Below are 23,252 nucleotides of genomic sequence, written 5' to 3'. Positions count from 1 at the left end.
TTCTTATGGCCAAATTTGGGTCAATTTAAGGAAAAACTCATAAGATAGGAGCCCTGTCTTGTTGCAAACAAGCACAAGTGTCCTTGAATAGTGAATTTCTGATGACTTTATTATTAGACTGCTTTCCTCAGCTTTGAATAACTTCTGGTCTAACCCCCAGCATAAATGGCTGGGAAAGGGTTTTCCCCCAGGAAGGGGAAGGTGCAGAGGGAAGGCCTTAACATCTGCCACTGGTTTGGGTGTTGCGCCTGCAGAGAGCTGTAGGTGAACTGCTCTGACAAAGAACATCTCTAAATGTCTCTTGGGAGTGAAACATCTCCCAGTGCTGTCACTGGGGAAGAGGGAAGGAAGAAGGAAAAGCTGCATGTTTTGGGGTGGGGATAAAACCCACCTTTACCCACCAGTGGTATCTGGGGGGAACCTGCTGCTCTCTTGCCTCCCAGTATCACAGCACAAATTCTGCTGTTGTACTCCTGTTTCCTCTGTTCATCCTGTGGGCATGCTGGTGACTGGGAACCTTTCCTAGAGTGCTGGCAGCTCTGACAGCATCCCTGCTGGCACAGCATCCCGCGCAGTTTCCTTGGAAACACGGCGCAGGAATGCCCAGCAAGGAGCAGCAGGGAGGAGAGAAGGAGTGGAGACAGTTGCTTTGGGATTTTTCCCCTTCTGTAGAAAATCAGGACTCTTGGATAACTAACTAATATGATTAAGTAGAAGTTGTTTATTGTTTATATTATGTACTTATTTATGCATTCTAACTTTACTGCACACACTGATCATGCATCTCTTGATTGGTATCTCTATCTTGTTCACATGTTCTGCATGCACTTCTCAGAGTATGTGATTGGTTACAGTCCAGGTGTTTCCCAGCCCTCTGTTATCTAGTTATCTATCCCTGTTATCTAGCTCTTGTGGCCTAGTTCTTGTGGTCTTGAGAAACAGAATTGTTTCTCAGCCTCTTCTTTCTTATTTTAGCACAATTTATGTCTTAATAACCTTGATGAATTCCAGAGGGTGTTGATGAGAATAACTAGAAACGTTTTGGCTGGGGCACACAGTGGCCTAAACCTTGCAAATACATTGCTACACCCCTCCTAGTTCTTCACCTTCCAAAGCAATATCAGATATGCAAGCAACCTAGTCCAAGCAGGAGCATCAGGGTGGGAGTCGGGTTGGTTGCTGGAACAGGCTCACAGTTGTGACATGAGCTGAAACAGGGCACGAGTGGCCTAATATGAGTGGTTTAGAGTCCAAAATTTATTTTTTGCTTTTCATGGTAGTGATCTTTCAGCTTTTGATAATGTCTGCAAGATCTGTTGGAGTCCTGTGGTCACTTACGAGACTGAGACAGAGAATCCACAGGAAGTCCTTCATTTATTTGGAGGAAAGCCCTCACTGCTCCTGAGGTAGAGAAAGGAAGAAATGTTTTCCACCTACACTTTCTCAGTGCTCACCCCTCTTTGAACTCTATAAATTACATTCTGGAAAGGCAGGGTTTGAGCCTGTTGCTTACTGAGATGTCTGCAACAATAAATGATTCTAATAAAGAAACAGCTGGGGCTTTATTATTTTGATTGCCACTATTGCCAAGGGCACACAGCTTATTTCTGCTGCAGTTCCACAGGCTTCAGTGGAAAATGGGCCAGGAAAAAAATGTTGTGTACTTACGGTATTTACTCTGGTAAAATATGGGCTTCTCAATAGATCTAGAAACTTCAAGTGATATCCCAATGTATCTCTCTATTGTCAACGTAAAGGAAACTGGACCATTTTTGCAAACCCTGGCATTTTGTTCTATCTCTTAGAAAAACTTTTTGAACTGATCCAACTTGATGTAGTGACTTTTCATCTGTGGTGACAGATATTCCTCTCAGTAAGAATGCAGTGTTATTAAAATAATTGTCTTTATTAAAATAAAACTGCTAGATAATGTGTTTCTAGACCTTCATGTCCATATCTTCTTCCTGGTCTTTCTAATCTGTCTGCGACCAAGTTTAAGAAGAAATCCTCCAAAGATTCTGTGGGTAAAAGCTTCTTAAATAATGATGGGGTTGTTAGTGTTAGGTGGTCCTAACTTGATGCAAAGCATTTTGATAAAGAGTTCTGGTCTTAAGAAAACTTGGAACATAAGAATGGGTTCAAATCCAGGGAAACCTGGAGCTAATCCCTTGACGCAAATATACCTATAACAGTGTTACTATGCTATATTTGGCTTGAATTCAGAACAGCATTTGTTAGGCATTTGCCTATGGGTTCTTTTGTCAAGTCACAGAATGGAATCCTTTTCCTTTTTCAGTCCCCAGTTCATTCTGATGGCAGATTCCTGGTCCTCCCCCTCTGCTCCTGGGTGTCTGTACTTGTGCTGTGTAATAGGCAGCCTGGAATCTGTGTCGGAGGTGAGGGAAAGAGGGTAATTAGGGAGCTTAACACAGCAGCCTGGGAAACTGCCACTTAGCCTCGAGTTCAGCGCCTTGCAAAGCTTCTGTTTTCCCAAATAATCCCTGACTGCACACAGAGCAGTGGGGGGAAACACAGGGGTGGCAGAGCTGGGGAGCAGATCCAAGCTGCAGCTGAGGAGTGCTGGCTCTGCAATCCGGAGGAGCTGAACAAAGCTCTCTGTCTTGCTGTGCCTTCCCATCCCTCCCACCTACTTTGTATTCCTTAAAGCACTGAAATATCATGCTATAGAAAACAGATTCTGCAGGGGGAACATCTGGCTCCTTAAGGCTCAAGCAGTTGCTTTAAGATTTCAAAATGTTCTTCATCATAATTTATTTTTTGTAATAATTTCTGAGGGGCTTCTGAGAACAGGCCAGGGGGAAACTCAAAGCAGACTCCCGGCTTATGCTTTTCTGTTTCTTCTGTTTAGGTCTCTTGGTATGAAGCTGATTTTTAGAGTGGTATGAAAAAATGAATGTTGCTCGATGGGGAACAGACTGCAATTTGTGCAGTAGGAGCAGGAATTTTGGGTAAAAGAAAGGCCTTTTAGGCAGAAAACACAAGTTGTAGGTGAATGACAAAGGGACAAAATAAATTAAACTATCAAGTAGGGTTCATCTTATAATAGGTATTTTCTCCCCCTCTGGCCATCCTGTAGGATGGAGGCTGGCTGGTCTCCACAAAATATATATAAATGTAAATATTTCTGTTTTTTCCTAGTACTGCTTTTCTTGGGCCTTGCCAATTGGTGCACAGCTCTGAAAAAACAACTTTCTTACTCTTTTAGACAGCTGCAACCTTCATGTACATTTCCAGCTGAAATTTCTCTGTATTATGGATGTATTTGTATTTATGCCTCCAGCTGGGGGCATGATCCAGTTACATGTCAGCTGCACTGGTTAAAGCAAGGAAATAGGCATTTTCCTCACCCTTCCTCCCAAAGTCAGCCTCCCAGGACTTTCTCCTGCTCCTTGGCTGTGTTCAAAGCCCTTCCATCCTGCTCTGATGTTCACTTTCTCTCTGCAGGCTTGCCCTTGGTCATTTGACAGCACCAATCTCTCAGTCATTTGTACCATCCTTAAACACTGTGCTACAGAGGTGCTGTGCCTTGAGGGCTCTGGCTGGCTTGGAGAATCAATAGCATCTGTTGGGATTGTGTCAGACTGTCCTTCCATGGAGAGTCCCTCCGCTGTGCAGATGATGGTCATAATCTAACCTGGAAACTTTTCCATCTGATTTTTGATGGCTCTTAGCCAAACCAAAGGTGATTTCATTGGAGGACCGACCCATAGTTAGGCAAAAAAAAGAATATTGATTTGCATATTCTGGCTATTTTCCCAACCTTTCTGACATCTATTGCAGATTTCTCTTCTTTCTTCTTCTATTTTGCCTCTTAGCTATAAAAGACCCAAATATTGGACGCAAAAGTTTTTGCCACTGAGAATGTGAGTGGAGCTTTAAAACTTGTGAATGATGTGATTCATGATCTGCAAGAAGTTCTCCTTATTCACTTGATGTGTCTGATGCCATAAAAGAATATCTCCAAAGCCAACATTTTTTCCAAAATGCCTTGAAACTACATTCATTCACAGCGAGGGAATATAAGCAAATACTTCAGCACTTGAATAAGAAATACAGAAGTATTGAAAATTCTTTTTTCTCTGTGCAGAAACACGAACAGATAGAACAAAGAAGCTGTTTAGACACTACACTGTTGGATCCTATGACAGCTTTGATGCTTCAAGGTAAGAATTTTTCCTTTTGGTTGCAATCTGTTTACAAAACCTTCCCAGGTTTTATTTAATTGTTACTTTTGGTTTAGGCTTTGGAGGGTAAGAGTGAACCAGATCACTAAACAGAACTTCTGAGGGTACCATTTTACTTCTAAATTGGTTTTTATTACAGTTTTCTTTGTTCATATGGGATGGGTGTAGAAAATTCAGGAGCAGTCAAATCATGAGTTTCACTGTTTTGTTTTGGGAGTGGTGCAAGAGATTTGCTGTTCTGAACATTAACTTTGGAACCTGAGTAGAACTGAAGCTGCTGGAAATGAGAACTCAGATTATTTATTTGTGAAGAATTCATGATTTTTAAGCAGGTTCTTCTCCCCCATGGATATACCTTGAACATACAGGTGACTGCTGGTAGAAAGCAGGAAGGATGACCTTCAAAACACAGAACCTCAGTTAGCTTTTGGTGTCTTCTTGAAGAAATGCTGGTAGCGTACTGGAATTATTATGCTTATCTCCTGAGTGTCCAATTACAGCTTGGGTTTGTTTGTTTGGGTTTTTGGTGGGTTTTTTTGTTTGTTTGTTTGTTTTGTTTGTTTGTTTGTTTGCAAGGAAACCACATTTATTGAAGGAGAAAAATGTGAAATCTGAAATGTGTAAAGCAATAGCAGTGTTTCATGTAGCACAATACTAAAATAAAAAAGTAACTGTTGGTTTTGTTCTGTGCTCTTAGACTTTGTTCTGAGGTTCAGATATAGCTTCTGTGTGAGTTGAAGAATTTGGGGAGGGAGTTCTCAGTTGGACATGATGTGATTGATGGGGGCAGTCTGATGATGGTAAAGTTGTCAAGAGAAGCAGTGCTTACCGGGGACATTTGCAGTGAGAAGAGTTGGCTTTTTGCAAGGTTCTTTGAGTGATCATTACTCTACAAAATCCATATCTTTGTCTCTATATTTCAGTGTGAATAGATAGGGTTGTTTCTGCAAAAGAGAGAAACTGTATCTGCTGCATGTTGCCTCAGAGATATAAAATAATTCCTCTTGGAAACCTCCTGGTACTTTCTAACAAAAGATTTTTTTCTTTTCATTAGAAAATGCCAATTCCATCAAAAGCTTCCTTTCCACCTTTCTTTTTGGGGGAGTGGGGGGTTGTTGGTTTATTTCTATATTGTTTTGAGGTTTTTTTCCTAAAGGTATTGGGTTTATCCAGTGCAACAGTAAAGCTCTCCAAAAATGTATCTTACCAGATTCAGGACTGAGCAGGAGAGCTAATCAGGAAAAAATGAACTTTTGTACAGTCTTATATAAATTAGTTATGAAGTGTGTCTGCAGTTGATATCTGTTATATGTCTGAGTAGAGAGAGGGACAGCAACAGAGTTCTCCTGACAAGGTTTGGAAGAAAACTCTCCTTGAGTTTCCATGGCGAATCCAAGACCCAGTGGATCTATTTGGAAGGGTAATAGCGGAAATTGAGAGGAAAAGGTAGGAGAAGGCAGAATTAATGTGAAATTCAAAGAAATACAGTGTAAAGGTAGACTTGCTTAAGACATTTTTTCATCAAAGAATGGTAAATCTAGAATTTTTGTAAAGTAACACCAGGAAAATGAAAAAGCCAATAACACACCAAGTTGTGTTTCAGGTACCTGACTGAGGCTGCAAATCAACTTTTTGTACCTCTGAACGGTGATCTCACTAGTTCTTGTGCATTGCTGCTAAAGCAAAGAGAATTTGTATTTCAGAACCTGTCTGGAGATTAATGTCTCTTGGTGGTACATGCAGATTTAATTCCTCACAAGGGCTTCTTCAGGGAGGGGAATTATTCAAAGAGGTAAACAAGGTGTGAAAGTGAGAGCAATTTTTGATATTGCCAGATTTGTATTGCTTTGATTACTTTCTGTTATCATTTCGTATCAAAGTCGGGGAAGAATGCATTAGAACAGATTTAACGCTGGCAGCAAAGGTTTCATAAACATTTGTCAGAAGGCAATTGTGCCTCTGTGCTAAGAACAGCTCTGAATCCAAAGTACTAACAAAGCTGATCCAGTTCCTTTCCAGAAATGGTGTGGGGGAGTGAGGGGAAGTGTCTGCTCCTTTCTCTCTTTCCTTCTCCCTCCCAAAGGGCAAAAATTGCTGAGTAGAAACACTCTGTTCAGAAATCTATATTAATGGGCTTATTCACATGCAGGAAAATACATTGTACATGGCATTTTTCATCTGGAGGAAAATGTGCAGCTTGAGTAATGGAGGTTCATTAAATCCTATTTCAGCTTTGCATAAGAGATCAGTTACCCATACATTAACTTTGGGAAGATGGGGAGGATGCTTACTAATGTGGAGAAAGGCACTGAGACTTGCTCGGGCATATAGTCACTAAATATCATACAAATATAATATAGTACTTGAAAATACCAGGTCTGATGTATTATCTGCTTTAAATGCTGATGACATGCCCTCAACAGGGCAAAAATTCTTCTTAGTGTCTATCCTCTTTCAGTTTAAATCCCCACTCCTTGTCCTAAAGAGCTGATACACCACTGAAACTGCAAGGACGTAATGCAAAATTGCACTGCCACATCTCTGAAGTTTTCTGTCTTCCCTGGATTTGCCAGCAGTTAATTAAAATGAAATTATTTGTAGGATGTAAATGAGTTAATTGATCAAGGTTGAATTCCAGTTTAATAATAGAAAGTATTGCTGAGGCATAGAATGGATGTTTGAATTTAAAAAAATCTTTATTTTTTTAAAGCTTAAAGCTAAGATAAACCTTTAGAAATTACCATTTTTTTAATCTGCTTTTTAACTGAAGTGAGGGAATTGATTAATTCTTTCAAGATGGGACAGTGGATTGTTCAGTCAGGAAAATATGTGGAATTAATTAGTTGTTTAATTTCACATGTAAAATGTTATCACCCTTTTAAATGGAAAGGGACTGTTAATATTGTGATAACCTAGTTTTATACTCTGGAGACATAAATTGTATGAGACATAGTGTGGTGCTATGTAAAAATTATAAACTTGGTATGGTGGAAAATAGGATTCATTGCCCCCATGAATTTGGGAACTTTAGGACATGACAGTGGAAACTTTTCCTACTGCATTCATCGCATCATCTCCCACCCCCAGCAGAACAGGGCAGCAGCAGAAGTCAATAGCACAACTGAATGCCAACATCAGAAATCAAATCTGCACATGAATGGGAGGTCTCCTGCCTATTCTGTGTCTTTCTTCACAGAGTTATTGACTTTCACATGGGGGTTTTCTCCAGACTCTTTAACTGGTTCCAATCCCTGCATGGCAGAAGTTTTCCTGGTGCCTTTCTTTGACGTCCCATGGCTCCAGTAGTATTAAGGAGCTCACAGGAAAGGACATGATGACAAATAACCCTTTCCAAAGGCTGGTTGTCACCATATTAATGACAGGACCAAATTGATTTGCCTTATGGTTTTTGTTCTGTTTTTGTGGAGGAAGACAAAGAGGAAAACAGGATGGTGTAATCTGTAAGAAAACTTAATTAAAGGCTTAATTCATTCACCCTACTGTCCCTGCTTGGAGTCAGGTGGCAACATCCATGTCCCATGAGTGTAGAAGCAGACAGGAGCGACTCTTCAAAAGCCAATTTACATACAAACACCTAATAAAAAATGGAAATTCTTCTCAGAAGTTCTTTCCAGGCCATTCTCTGTTGCTGTTGTCATCTGTGCTGTTGGATAGAGCAGCATAAGATTTAATCCTGAGCAGCTCAGAGAGACTCCTTGGCACAGCTGCAGCTGTCTGCCCCTGCAACTCAGCATGCTGTGGAGAGCTTGCTTATATTTTTAAATTTTTTAGCCCACAGAATGTGCCTGTTGGATACCTTTGTCCCAAAGTTGTGATGCAAGTTGTGCTGTCTTGGTGGTTTAAGCATTAGTTGTGTTCCACACCTATTTTAGTGGAAGCTCTCAGTCCTATGCAGAAATACTTTCATCTGGTTTCACATGGACATTTCACATAAATAATCCTCCCTCTGGAGAAATGCAGTTGCTCATCTCTTTAAATATAGATTTAAAAATAATAAAATATAGATTTAAAACAGATGGAAAGTTTTAGTGGAATTCTGGCCATTGCAAATGGTGAGGAATGTAAAACTGATGGGGAGCAAAGGGATTTTCTCCTTGGTTATGGTGGCCCCATGTCCCTGGGGTGGGCAGTTTGGCTTATGTGCATGTTGAGTGCTGCTTGCCTGGCAGTAGTCCACTAAATCCTGGCAAATGGATCCTTGAAAAGACTGGGGGAAGGTATAAGAGCTGTTGTTATATTTTATATCTTGCTTCCCACATTTTCATGTTGGTTCTGTCCGGGCAGAACAGTGACAGTAGTGTTGTTACATGGAAAATAAATGTGATTTTCTGAATTAGGGTAAGAACTAGATAATATGGGATTGAAACTGAATACTCTTTAAGGTCCCTTTCAACCCAAACCATTCTAGGAATCTGTGAACTGCTCTTTTGTTTGTTTGTTTTCTGTTGGATATCACCAGTTCCACTGTGCTAATGTTTCCTGGAAAGTCTGTACTGTTCAGGTGATCTCTTGAAGGAAATGGGAGTAAGGAGATTTAAATGGTGCTGTTCACTCTTAACAGTAAATCCACAATCTGGAATTGACACATTGATAATAAGTGGAAAGTGATTTTACAGCTGTTTTTACCTGCAGGCATATATTTTAAACATAGTCCTTGGTTTCCTCTGGTGGAAGTAAAGTAAAACCAGCAGCATTTTAACTTTTTTTGCCTATACACATAGCTCAGTTTTTGCCTAGAAGATGGTAACAAAAATATCTGAGTATGCTCATCATTGTAATTAAATATAACCCTGTGAGCCAGTGATGTGTTTACATCTGAAAGCTCTGTGAGATTTTAATGATTTAAAATCTCTGCAGATGTGATGTCATGGTTCTTTTGAGCACAGAGAATGGTCAGCACCAGCCAAATTGTAGGGGGAAAAAAAAGTATGTAAAATGTTTTGAGTAATGTAATCTCACCTGATATCTAAAGTTATTTTGTTGGACTTGTCCTGTTGTCTCTTCTGAATTAATTAATTAACTGTGAGTATAACAGCCTGATAGCACTGAGCTGCTCTTCATGTGAGGCAGAAAGGCAAGGGTAGCTCAATTTTAATACCTTGTGCCTCATTAAATTGAAGAGCATAATTTGATGCAATTTGAAGAATTGCATATGTATTTAAGCAATAATTAACGCACTGTAGCCTCTGTGGAGCAGGTGGAGATGTAAAATGTGAAGTTTTTAATTTACAATTATTCAATTTCTAATGGAAATTCCTTTGGTTGCTAATTAACAACTTTGCACTTTGCCTCCCCTGCTGTTGTGTGATGCCACGATGGAGCTTTTTGTGTTGGTGGGTACAGCAAATATTGAAAGGAATTGCTGAAATAGGAGGTAAAAAGGGTGTGTGTGTGTGTGTGTGCATCTGAATTGTGGTGCCTCTCCACCTAAACCTGTACTATAATTGCACTATTAAGGTCTAATACAATTATGGTAAGATGCAAAACACTACCGTGAGTGATAGAAGTTTCCATTAGCTTCTAAGTGCATTTTTAAGCTGTTTGCTGCCTTAACAGAGAAGGTTGCTCAACCCACTTCAGTAAGATTCCAGCTTTTAGCAACTAATGGTTTGGTAACTAATGACTAAAATGTGTCAGGCATTTTCTGGGCTAGATGTTTGCCTAAATTTTTAGTGATAAGTGTTAGCAAAGAGAGCTCAAGAGCTAAGAAAAAGGATATACAGCCTTTGCCAAATGTAGAATTACAATGCTCCTTCTGAAAAAATTTTAGGATCTACCTCTAGTGCTAGTCCAGACTTAACTGTGTGCCTGGGGTAGAGAAGCTGCTGCTTGCAAGGGCTGGGGTTTGGGGGCTGTGCCGTTTCCTGCACAGCAATTGGTACTCCCAGGCTCAGCAGGATTTCCTCTTCAACTCCTCCGGCCGGATGCTGGAGGACAGCATGGATTTAAATGTCACCACTGAAAGCAGCAGCCTGTGTCCTGTGCATGGCGGGGAATAACGTGGGGTTTTTTTCTTTAAATTAGAATAGAGGAACTGAAAAAAGAAAAGAAAAAGGAGTGGAGATGCGGAACAAGTTTGTGAGGGTGTGACACCAGGTTGATTAGAAACAAGAGCCCCATAATTAGAGCAGAGGAAAGCAGGAAATTCAAATGGACATTTTTTTGGGGAGGGGGGCAAAAGGAGGATGATTAGGTTTCTAATAATTAGTGTTTTCCATTCCTGCGTCCCAGCCCCTGCCATGATTTAATTCCCTGCCCCAGGGCAGCTTTGGCTGCCATGCTGTCACCTCATCACCAGACGAGCAAAGGCTCCATATGGTGCCTCTGGTTGGGAATGATGCAGTTGGAAGTTTTGGCAGCCCCAAAGGGAACAAATAACTGGTGAGCTCGCACTGTGGGCTTGCCTCCAGTGGGAGTGATCTAAACCACTCTTCCCCCCGTCACCCCCTCTTTCCAGGCAGATTTTCACAAATATTTGTTGCATTTGGAGAATTTGATCTATGAGGCAACATTCTTAGGGTGGCTGGCAGGCAGAGTATGTGTTCTGTTCCTCTTGAAAGCTGAAATAATCCAAAATTGGAAAGGGGTGGATTTTCATGCTCAGTCTCTTTGGTGGTGCAAAAGGAAGGTGTGGGGGGAGGGTGCCTTGTTCCGCCAGGGGCAAACAAAATGTGCTGTAGCTGTGTTTCTTTGAGAAATGGAATTGACCCCAACAAAGAAGAAGCAGCTAAAGAGCAAACAGTAGCTGGTGGTAGAGCATTCACCTGGACTAAAGGAGGTTTGGGCTTGAGTCCCATGTGTGTCAGACTCAAATCCACTGCCTGAGCTGCTGCTGAATGCCAGGAGCCTGCTGGACAGAGCAGGGCTTTATCCAAGCCCTTTGAAAGTCTTCCTCTTTCCCTGAGCCAGGAGCAGATGCTCTCTCCATCCTCGTGGATGTTAGGGGGTGCTCCTTGGGAATGATTGGCAGATGCACCGATTGAGTGGCTGGTGAGGCTGCTGGGGCTCCCTGCTCTCTCTGACACAAAATGTCAGCCTGTTTTTGGAGAGATGATGTCTGACAAGCACTAAAATGTATCAACAAAAGCTTGGCTTTAAGGGATAAGTGTTACACAAAAACTGAGTTCATGGCAAAGTTCTGTGCAGAGGAATAGCAAGTGTTGAATACGTGCACTAAGAAAAAGTGGCTCCTGTGTCTTTAGGAGGAAAAAAGACCCTGTTACCCACGTGTCTTCTAATTTCTCTAATTTTTTATAGGGCCCAGATAATGATGAATTAGGAGTTTGGTGCTCCAGTTGAAAACCAGGGCTGATACTGAGTAGGTTGTGGGATTTCTAGAGCAGCACATCCAAACCTGGAGCAGTTGCACCTATGGCAGATGTGGTTTATACCTCTACTGCAACCCCATCCAGCACCATAAATTCTGAAATACATTAAAATCTATGCATCTGAATTGACTCAAAATAATAAACCAACATTTTTACCCTGTCTCCAGTACACAAAAAATAAAAGCTTCATATTCCCAGAAATTCCACATCAGTGCAACCAATGAGCTGAATGTGAAAGGCAAGGGGGCAATAAAGACAGGTTCCAGTTCAACATTCACATAATTAAGAGAAGTCATGGCCAATTTAAATAAAATTGTAAAGTCAGTGATTTTTTACCAGCATTTTGGGCTAAACGGGCCATGCTTTGACACAATTGCTGAAAATAATGATGTTGGGAGGCAGGAGAGCTGTTAAGATGGACATTTAGTCTTGCAGGTAAGCAAAATTTGGAGTAGACTTAAAATAACTCAAGGGCTTAGTGCAATTAGAGCAATGGAGAGGGAGAATATATTTCAGAAAAGAAGGTAGAGTTGCCACCTCCTTTCTGATGTTAATGAGACTGAAATAACGTGATTAGTCAGGATTTTTAAAGGGATATGTAAAAATTTAACTGTAATTCATGTCACCTTTACAGCTCTTTTGTGCAAAATCTTGGAAAATCAAAGTTTCTCACTGTACACTGTATTTTTAAAGCTCTTGGAGAAGAATAAAGATGTCTTCAGAAAAACTTTATGCCTTTGGTGAGGCCTCATTTGTTTTGAGACAGAAATTCAAACTTACTTGTAAGTTATATACTAAAGGCGTAACATTTTTTGTCATAAAAATGTGCAGTGTGTTTAACATTGATTTAAGCACTGTACTCTTCTGTACAATGCAGACTTGTAAGTGAAATACTTACATCTGTAAAGCTGAAATGTACAGTCAGGGCTGTGTTTCTTTTCCAAGGAATGCAGGAGAGGAGGATGATAATTCCTCCTGCTCATCATAGCAAACAGGATGTGATGGAAAACTTGAAGGATCCCTTAAAACTAATCTGAAACTCATGTTTGTCACCAGTCCTGAAATCACCTGTTTCTTTCCCCTGTTTTGTAGCTTATTTTTGTTTAGACTGTCTTGGAGCAAGTGGAGTTATGATACCAAAATGTACTGCAAGTTTAATAATTGTTTTAAAGACTTCCAAGGTCAAACTGCTACCTTAAAGGGCTTGTAGCACATTTAAAAAGTGTTAATAAAACACTTTCTGTTTATTTTCTTTTAAACCCAAGGTGTGATTGAAGTTACTTCCCTTGTTCTGCCTTTGTTACTTGTCCTGTTCGGTAACCCTGAACATGTTCCTCTCCTTGGTACTGAGGTTGTCTGTGATAATGATGACCAATTTTAGCAAAAACAGTAGGAAAATTATGAATTAAAAAAAAAAAAACCTGTATAAAAACCCAATGTTTTTAACATCCATAATTAATATTCCTTTTATCTAAATACTTTTATTCCTTTTGTCTAAATACTTTATATGTTAAGATGATTAGGGAGAAAATTCCTGTTTCTCTGTGGTTTGGTGGCAACATCAGAGGCTGGAACTGCAGCTGGTTTGGGGTAGGAAAATACAAACCTAAACAGTAAAGTGTTTGTTAGATAAATATCCTGATTACCTGAACATATGTTAGTTTGTTCAGCCTGTTTGCCCAAGGCTCATCGTATTAGCAATGAATATTAATATTTTCCCAGTCCAGGCTCACATTGCTCAAATACTTGATAAATAAAACTGAAAATTACTGATAAGTATCGGGTGCAAGTTGAGTTTGCTGGAACCCAAAATATTCCTGTGCTAGGTGGAACATTTGTGTGACGAGGTTGGAGGGACTCTGGACTAGAAAGCTCTCCTATTCCATAGCAGGAGGGCTCCTGCCTGCATGTCTCATGTCTGGTTTTCACTTTGTCCTGTGTGGTATTTGAAATGACTGTTCATTTTTAAAAGAAAAATGAACTTAATAATACAGAGGAGTTAAGCTTTTATTTTTAAGTTAATTTTGCCAGTTTCCTCACCCCCAATGGTTTTTTGTTTTCTCTCTACCAGTGCAGATATGAAAGAATAATAACATTTCTATTTTAAAAGGCTAAAATACTTGGCTTTTTGTGAGTGTGCACAACTATATTCATACATGGGTATCAATATATGCATACATATGGTACATATATACCCTATATATACATTTGCTTAGGCTTATGAACTTACCACTGACTTTTTTATTGCCTTCATATCCTGTCCTGAGATCCCTACATAATATAGAATCAGACTTTTACTGGATGATTTCTCTTTCCAGGAAGTTGACTTCCTGGTTTGCTGTATCAATATTTTACTTTACTTGTTGCAGTTTCAGCAACATAAGGTGAAACCAGGAAACAACCTACAAGTACCAGTAGCCAAATCAATTTATTTGAAAAGTATTACTTTAGATTGGCTACTCCCTTCTCCTGCACACCAAAAATATGATAATGAGTGTAATTAAAAGCTGAGTAAAGGAATGTGGACTGAGGGGGAGAGAGAGAGACAAAGTTTCTCCTTGGTTCTACATAAAGAAATTGTGCAACTACTGTGCACTTCTGTTGTGAAATTCAATTTTTCTCTTTTAAGCCTATAGTTTCTGGTAAAGCTTTGTAGCATAAACCCATTGAAGTGTACAGCACTGTTACTCTCTTTAAGATAGGTTGCTTCTTGTAATGACAGCTGGTTTTCTGATTTTATTGTTGGTTGTTGTTTTGTTGGTTTTTTTTTTTTTTTTTGGCACCTCTGCTGATCACAGGCTGGAAAAAGCAGCACCATCATTCTGACTTCCTAATTCTTACTGAATCCCTTCCTGGCTGACATTAGTGTGGGTTTGGGGACTTAGTGAAGAACTGCTCTTTTTTCACCCAGGGTATCAAGTATTCAAAATCCAATAAAGTTGGCTTGATTCCTTGTTTAGAAGTGTGAATGAAACACCTTTTTTAGGTGGAAGATGTGCTGTGAGGTTTTACTGGAGCCTGTGATTCCCTCACTGTGCAGTGCAGATCCAAGACTGGAGAATATGTCCATGTCTTTAAAACAGCCACAGTTTGACATATTCCTCTTTCATCAGCAGATTTCAAAGCAAAATCTGCAGCCTTGCTGTTCTCATGATCAAAGAGCTCCATTAGATGTTTACTAACTCTGGAGAAACAGCACTGGTACAGGAGATTGGAAAGACACATCTATGAATACGGGGAGGTTACAGGAGTATTGCTGGAGCATCCTTTCTTCTTTTCCTCTTCCTTTATTTGGCTTGATCATAGCCAGCTGAGGAAGACACAGCTATGCCAAGTTTACCAAGGAGAAATTAGACCACGTCCTTTCTGTTGCAATTTGAAATTGTTTGCCACAAATTATAAAGGCAGGGAGGAACAGAGTGCAAGCAGGGGTTAATGGTGATCTTGCCAGTCTTCTCTGGGTTTTTTGTTTGAGTGCCAGCTGTGCCAGTCAGGCACTGACACATAACCAATTGTCTGTGCCTGTGAAGATTCTGCTCTTGGATTTCTTTGAGAGCACCTGGGAAGCTGAGATCCAGAGGTAGTTCCAAGCATTTGATTCCATGCTGCACTTCCATATGCAGCCCAGATTTTCCAGTTTATTTTTCTTAATGAAATAGCAGAACAACTTGGAAAATTTTTTGTTCTAAGTGATTCTTTTCATCCCTTCTCTGTCATATTTTAATTATTGTACCATGATAATACTCTCTGGACTTGTATCTTCAGCTGCCTAGTAAGGAATTTATTGGTTTAAAGTCTACTGCTCTCCACTATTTGTATTCTAATGCTAAGTTCTATCTGCCATGAAGAAAGTGCTGAGGTACTGACCCATCTATTTGGAAATATTTTCTTCCTCCCAAACACAGCTTGCTATAAACTTCCAGATAAACCTGTGTTCTAAAGGAAAATCATTAGACTTGTCCTGTAAGACATTGGCATTGCTCAGCTGTACAGAGTGGGCCAACCCCCCCAATTCTGGAATCCTAGGATGCTGTGAAGGGAGAGGTCACTGTGAGCTCGACTGTTTAGTTGGCTAAATCCTACTCTTTCTGTTTGGGTTGCCGGTGGGTTTTTTAGGGACAGCCTGTGGATTTTTCTATCTGCTGTGCACAGAACCCACTCACTGCTGTAGCTGCTGCCTCTTGAGCAAGTGATTGCTGCTGTGCCTGACACAGGAGAGCTGTGGGAGCTCTTCTGTGAGACCTAAAAGTGGATGATTGATGCCTCAGAAACTTGAGCAATCACAGAAAGTGTCTTCATTAATCTTGAAGGCCCTAATTAGTAGGATTAGCCAATTTTCCTGAAGCCATTAAAGTAGTTGACTATAAATTGTAAGGTTGACCCCTTCCAGCAGTAACAGGAAATGTTTTCCCACTGAAAGTTTGCTATATCCTACAATAAGGTTTGCTGTAGACATAATTTCCATTTTATGTGGCATCAGGACGGGTTACTTCCCGAAAAAAGGGAAAGAAAATTTTTGATGTGCCTTTAACAGGGATTGACTGTTGGATAATGCACGAAGGGCTCCTCCTCTTGAACAGATTTCCCAAATGCCCTTCTCTGGCTTGAGCATAACCACCATAAATTGGCCATCTTATCCTGAAAGGAATTAGTGTGACTGCTTCCAGACATTGCATATAAATTTATGGAATGATTTAGATATCATTTTATTGCACCTGGCAGAACACTTGATTCTTCTAGGATGTATCTATTTGTGAACTCAGTAGATCTTTCCAAAAGATTGCAATTGCAAGAGTGCTGAGAAAAGGAAAAAGGGCTAATGAAGAGACTTAAATTTACTTGGCCAACTGAAAGAAGTGAACCTGGAGAGAGCCAGGTCCACTTCTCACTCAAGGGGAGAGCAAGTCCTTACTAAAGGGCTTGTGGACTCCTGGGCTACTGAAGCTGAAAAGTTTGAGTTTTGTTTCCAGGGGATGAATGACTGCAGGGAATCAGGAAAATAATTCCTTTTTACATTCATTTTTTCCTCTGCCTTAGACGGAGACTGAAAATACACCAAATAACCACTTTTGTTTCCAGATAATGGTGATAATTTTCAATTGATTGTCCTCTACTTGCTATTTTTCAGATTGAAATCAGCAATGAAGCACTTGATACAAACTTACCTAAACACATCCTGTCATCCTGATAGTCTCCACCTCTGTAATTTAGTATTTTAGCTTGTGGAATAAGTCAGGCCTTAAGATGGGGTGTAGTTATCCCTGATGAGAACAGGAAGCCAGGTTTTGTGGGCCTGCCTCCAGCAGGAACCTGCAATCCAACCTTTATTTTCTTCATACAGGTCTTTATGAAAGACTTGACATTTCTCCTTCCTTCCTCAGATATTATCCTAATGGTCTGTTAGCAAAGCAGAAATTCCTGCTGTTTAGAAAAGCCCACACAAATGGTGGTTGGTATGTGGAACACTGCCGAGTTCAAAACTCACATATCTGTCTGACCATGGGCAAATCCTTCTATTTCCCTTTCTCCATTGGTCAGTCTGTAAAATTATTGAAATTGTAACAGCTCTGCACAGTTCTTGAGCCTTAAGTTGTTAAGGAAACTACATGAGCTGATGAACAAGCATATTTTCTAATATCCACTGCTTGAGTAAAGCAGAGATTTACATTGACTGTTATTTTGACCTGAAGTTTTATGATTGTGCTCCACACAGAAATGTCCTACACTTGATAGGATGCCTTTTGCATTTAATTTTGACTGCAATGACTCTTGGCCTTACACAGCCCAAAGTCAAATCAGTGTTTGCCCTGTATCAATAATGAGCTATTGATTTTAGAATTACTCCTTTTATTACCATCATATGGAACTGGTCATATTCTGAGGACTCATCTCGGAAATTGAAGCTGTTGAATTTTGGTTTGGGATGGGACAGAAATGGACTTCAGGGATTTCACCTAGTGAAATTTGGCATATCACAGATAACAGGGACTGCTTGGACTCACACAGAGCTGTGCATTGTACTGAAAGAGCCTGGGAAGAAATTCCTCTTCTTGCTTGAGCTCAGGCCTCTGAGCAGGCTCCTAATGTTATTGGACCTTCATTTGCCACTGGTTGCCATACCCTGTGTTCCACTGCTAAGTATTTACAACACCTCCAGGATCAAAGAGACGCTGCCAAGAAGGCTCATAGGCAGAAATTTTGACCTAGTTTTACATTTGGCACCACTTTGCCTGCCAGGAGCAGGTGGCCTGGGAACAGGCCTTTGGTGGAGAGTCCACCCTGGCTGGCACAGAGAGCCCTGGCATGGCAAAGTGAGCAAAAAGCAGCACTGCAAAGAGTCCGAGGTTAAACTCTGCCCCTCTTCTACCCCCTTTTCTTGGGAATGCAAATTTTCTGGGAGAAAGGGTGTGCAGGTTGTAAATTCAGTTCATGTTTTTGTGTGCTTGTCTGCCCCCCTTTTCCTGCTGCTGGTTCTTTGCTCTGCAGCACTGAGGTGTTTGGGGAGAATCAATTTGCTTTCTGTGGTTGCTTGAACAAGTTTAAGCTACTCAAACCATAGGATTTTTGCAGGTTCCCTACTTCCAGGGAACATAAATGAGAAGAAATGCTATACATCTGATTTTTTCAAGCCTATCTTGTTCTCTTTATGACTGTAACTGTATATTAGAAAGTTGTATTTGTCAAATAACTGAGATCAGTTTGTGTGTTTTCTCACAAAAAATCATGTTATGCTACTTCCTCCCTTCCCTCTCACCTCCCCCTTGCATGTAACTTTGTAAAATGCTGGCAATTTTGCATCCCCACTTTCAGTGCATGAACTGAAGCATAAAACTAGGTAGTTTATGGAATAGATGTGCTGTACATGAGAAGAAAACCAGAGGTGGTTTTTATACCTTTAATCTGTACATGAGGATGAAGTGAGCCTACCTTCACAATGCCCATCCATTTCATTAGCTGGCTCTGGAAGGACCCTGGATGCCTATTTTTTTTTTTTTTATATATATAGATAGACCAGGAGAATCGATCCTGAGTTTGCTGAGCTGATAAACTTCTGAATTCTGTATGGAAATGAACTGACATGAGAGTGGGATTTGGGGAGGGGACACAAAGGGGTTCTTTGAACCAAACCCTTGCTATAATTAGGATCTCGGAAGTTGCCTTCTAAGCTCTATTAAACTATTGATTGGATACAATGAAACTTGAAGGGAATAGGTTTTGTTAATTTAACTAAGTATTAAAAAAAATAACACTGTTGACTCTTCAGTGGATAACTACAGGGACCCACCTTGAGAATGTGGTGGTGAAATGAGGGAAATAAGCGAATGCACTGGCAGGAGCAGTCAGTTTCTAGAATATCAGGATGCTGATGGAGAGCTTCAGTGGGCTCTGAGAGCTGCATATTCCATCCCATCCTGATATCCCTGAGCAGGAGGGTGTTGGGCTTTCTCAAGAAGCAGAAGTTTTTAACTGTAAGAACAGGAGATATCTGAAAGACACAGTAAATTACAATAAATTGAGAATACAAGAGCTCTTGGTGCTGATGGTGACCATCTCTTGCCCACAAAGTCACCGCTGTGGCAGTTTGAATTCATGTGTGGTGCTAAACACTCTGCAGTTTGGAAGACAACCTTACATCATCTCTTCAGCAGGCATAGGAAGTTTCATCCCGCAGAGTTGGAAAGGCACCAAAAGGGTGGTCTGTGATGCATGAAAAATCTGGAGTTTGGAGGCTCTCCATTGGTGACCTGATATCATCATCCCTCTCTTTGTTCAGAGCTTTAAATAAAAAGGTCACAACAATTTCTCTTGATTTAGTTTCCTCTTCCCCCTGGGGATTATTAATGGCCCTGAGGCAGATCCAGTCACTCCTTGCATTCACTGCTTTGGGGACTGGATTGTGTACCAGACCAGTGGGAACAGAAGTTGGCTAGTAAAAAATTAAGGAAAGCAAACTTGCTCATACTCCTTTCTATCTGAACTAGTTCTGTAGGTATTTTAAAGCAGCATTGTTTGCAGTGCTGACAATTCATAAACTTAACCCCTGCAACTCGTGCTGTGCAATGCTTTGGTACCTAAAAGAGCGTTCAATTTTTTTTTTTTTTTTTTTTTTTTTTTTTTTTTTTTTTTTGCTTTGAGCTTTTTTTTAGTAACTTCATGTTTAATGAAAGCTATTGAACACCATAAGGCTTTTGCAGATCGTTTTCTGTATCTGAAAGGTCCCATTTTAATAAGCATTTTGTGCATTTTCTTCATCTACCTTCTACTTTTATCTTAGCCAATGACAGTGAGATTCCTAAGGCTACTTTCTCTTTAAGGGAATACTGCTTACATAAATAGTCCTTTACACCATCTCCTTGTTTTATAATATTAATTGTTTATCAGGAGACAGGAAATATTCCTTAGAAAATGTGTTTTCCTGCTTGTGCATGCCTTGTTACTATTTCAATTATGCAGATTCTTGATGCTGTGGAAATTTGTGCTTGATGACGCCAAGGCAGCTGCACGTTGTTAGCATTGTAGGCTGTCAGATGATCATGTGGGATTCTTGCAGCATGCAACATTCAATAGGATTGAAAAAGGGCTTTTGATGCAAGGCATAGCTTTCAGAATATATTTGTGCCTTTTAGTTAGCTAATAGAAAATCATAATTTATTATCTTTAAATTTAAAATGCTGCCTCATTTTTCTTCTGGTTGGTTTCATTTTGGCTTCACTAGAAGATGCATCTGGTACATCCACGATTGAGGAGTTTATTAATGATACTGTCGTTCAGTTCACTTACTTTTTTTCCTTTTAGAGTCCTAGCTAGCCCACAGATTACATGATCACATGTTCATCCAGTCATTCATATAGAACACAAACCACCATGCATGATTTCTTCTTCTTTCTTTTTCCTCTCTGCCTTTTTTATTCCTTTTAAGTTGCTTTGTCATGTTCTCTTTTACCATCCAGCTTAGTCTTTGTCTTCCCCTCGCTGCTATTTGTTCTATATTTTCCCATGCTTGGTTACTGCAATATTATTTGATTAACGGGCTGTGATGATGATGAACCTGCACACTGGAGGAGCAGCTACTACAGTGGTGATGAAGGGATGTAATAATGGTCGCTATCCTCGGAATTCTCTCTACAGTGACTGCATAATAGAAGAAAAGGCAGTGGTCCTGCAGAAAAAAGACAATGAAGGATTTGGATTTGTGCTCAGAGGGGCAAAAGGTATGTGCTTCTGTGTGTGTGTGTGAGTGTGTGTGTGTGTGATGTGCAGTGGCATGAAGAAATTTATACATCTCGGAATATAAGCAGGAATTATTCTTGGTGCACTTGGTTGCTAGACAACAGGATTCTCTGTATGCTATACTACTCCGATGGATTTTGGTGCCTTCTCTCTGAAGCAGTTTGCATTTTTACATAGGAGAAGCACTGCATGATCATTTTGGGGGGAGAAAGTTTTGCCTGTATTTTTCTCATGCTGGTGGATGTAGTATTTTGCCATTAATCTGTTCTGTTGTGCAGTTTGCTTAACTGTGGGAAACCTGCTTTCCTCGTAAAAACTGCTGCTTTATTTCAAAAGCCAGCCTGATTAAATAGGGCTGCGAATAGTAATAGACAAGAGAGGGATGTTTTGGTCAAAATAGGTGTGGATCTTCTGCAAGGTGACATTGGTGCAGTTTTAGTATGAAAATATGATCTTTTTTTATATCTTGAGAAGCTGCACGTATGTTGCATGGCCTGTAGTGTGCTCATTTTTAAAGCTGTTCATATGTTAAGCTGCATGGCACTTCTCTGTAGGCTAAAATCTATCACGGTGGCATTCCTACGAGTTATAAAAGGCATTCTATTTAATGACTTGCTTTTTAACTTTCAGTGCAGTTTGCTCCCTTTGTTTTTTAAAAAAGAATACATATATATATATATATATGTGATGGTATGTCCCATCTCTTGCTCCCCCTCATTTCACATGGGTTCTCCCTTGCCTTGCTTGAGCATGAAAATTATTCCATGTCTTCGTTCTTGGGACATGGCTTTTGCTCTCCCTGTTCTCCACCCCTAAACCTAAACTGGTGCCACCATGGATTTGCAGGGCTGGGAAAGCTTTGCTGGTTTTAGCCAAATGAAATGTTTGGAGTTGAAGCAGGGAAGCCCAAGGCACTGCCTTATCTCTGAGCGTTGGTGTGGGTTATCAGTGCTTTGAGCAGGGCTCACTCCCTCTGGCTGAGCCCAGCGGTTTCCCCCAGATTTTCTCTGTAGCAGCAGGGGCAGCTCAGGTGAAAGACACAAGGACTTTTCTGCCCATGTGTGTACGTGACACAGAGGGGCAGGCAGGGCTGTCACAGGGACAGCTGTGCCTCCTGTCCTAAAAAGTGATTCCTTCTGGTCTCTTCTTTGTTATGCACATCTAAATTTAGGAGGGGAAAAAAAAATTCTGGTTGGTTTTTTTCATCCTTTGCCATCCACCCCAGCCCCCTAGTTTGGCCAGATGCTCTCTCCTGTCTCCAGCACATAATTCATCTTTAGGTGGATGTTGCCAGAGTTACAGCATTCTGCCAGGCACACAAAAGGGTTACTTGAGCCAATACTGAATATCCTGGAATATCAGAACCCAGCTATTGCCTGGTGCAGCTTGATTTGGTTTGTGTCAGGAAAGGAGCAGGTATTTCCCCCTCTGGAAGGAGGACCTGTGGATTGCTATTGCATGGGGGTTGCACTCTGTCCCCAGCATCCTGATCTCCCGTGAGGCACATCCCTCTCACTTCCAGCACCCACCATTTTTTAACCCTAAATTGGAATGGCCAATGATAGGCCTGTAGTCAAGTGGTATTTGCAAGCACTCCATAACTTTCTTTTTTTAATGTGGTATTTATTTTTAAAGCTGACACACCAATTGAAGAATTCACCCCAACTCCAGCCTTTCCTGCTTTGCAGTACTTGGAATCTGTGGATGAAGGGGGAGTAGCATGGCAAGCTGGCCTGAGAACTGGAGACTTTTTGATCGAGGTAGGAGATGCTGAAATTTGATTCTCAGTGCTCTGTTGGGGAAAGAGTGATGTTCCTGGTGGAGTATTGACCCTGGAAAAAGTGTGGGATGCTTCTGAGCAGCAAGTTCTGTGAGCTAACACCAGTGATGTGCTTCACTTGATCAATTTAAAACTTCATGCAGCATTCAGGAAAGCAGTGACAGAGAACAGTGGTCAGGCTGGCTGGGAATTTTCTGGTTGTTCTTTTTGTCCTTTGGGAATACACTCTCAGAGATATCTGGGAAGTCGTAGTCTTCTTTCAGTTATTGAAATTTAGATGAATTTCAATATTTACTTTGGGCTATCAGTTCTGGTTTCTTCTAAATATTCTTAGGGAGCAACCAAAATTAATGGCTTTTTATGCAACTATTTCTGCACTCAGAAATATCCATGGTCCAGTGGCATTTAGTAACCATGGAGAATAAAGCAAATTACTTTGGCTTGAAATTGAATTTTTCCAACACTACACTGAAATACAAAAAAGAAAAGAAAAGCAATGAATGTTATTGCAGTATAAATTACTTTATAAAAAGGGTATATTTAATACTCCATTCATGCCAAAAATATCTTCATGTTTGATATTTTGGAGGATGTTTTTGGTGGTGTTGTAGGTTTTGTTTAAAAAGTCGGCTCTCCTTTTGAGTGTTGCTGGGCGGTTTACAGCAAAATCATGAATTGGGATTTTTC

General features: G+C 40.4%; 1 protein-coding gene and 1 long non-coding RNA gene across 8 annotated transcripts in view; one reads left to right on the top strand and one right to left on the bottom strand.

The window, feature by feature from the left end:
- SHANK2 (SH3 and multiple ankyrin repeat domains 2) overlaps positions 1-23,252 on the top strand; it is a 266,084-nt gene that overhangs the window by 132,337 nt on the left and 110,495 nt on the right. For all 7 annotated transcript variants that reach the window (XM_068194246.1, XM_068194245.1, XM_068194249.1 and 4 more), the window contains 3 exons: positions 4,109-4,184; positions 20,684-20,766; positions 22,421-22,545. In XM_068194246.1, the coding sequence (XP_068050347.1) occupies positions 4,109-4,184; positions 20,684-20,766; positions 22,421-22,545 (284 nt within the window). The remainder of the gene's footprint in view (positions 1-4,108; positions 4,185-20,683; positions 20,767-22,420; positions 22,546-23,252) is intronic.
- LOC137476153 (uncharacterized) lies at positions 18,754-20,900 on the bottom strand. The gene is made up of 2 exons (XR_011000274.1): positions 20,336-20,900; positions 18,754-19,330 (listed from the first exon to the last, which is right to left on the bottom strand). It is a non-coding gene; the product is annotated as an uncharacterized lncRNA (long non-coding RNA).

Source organism: Anomalospiza imberbis, chromosome 6 (genome assembly GCF_031753505.1).
Source record: "Anomalospiza imberbis isolate Cuckoo-Finch-1a 21T00152 chromosome 6, ASM3175350v1, whole genome shotgun sequence".
In the NCBI taxonomy this organism is placed as follows: Eukaryota; Metazoa; Chordata; class Aves; order Passeriformes; family Viduidae; genus Anomalospiza; species Anomalospiza imberbis.
This window is presented reverse-complemented; position numbering and strand designations above follow the sequence as displayed.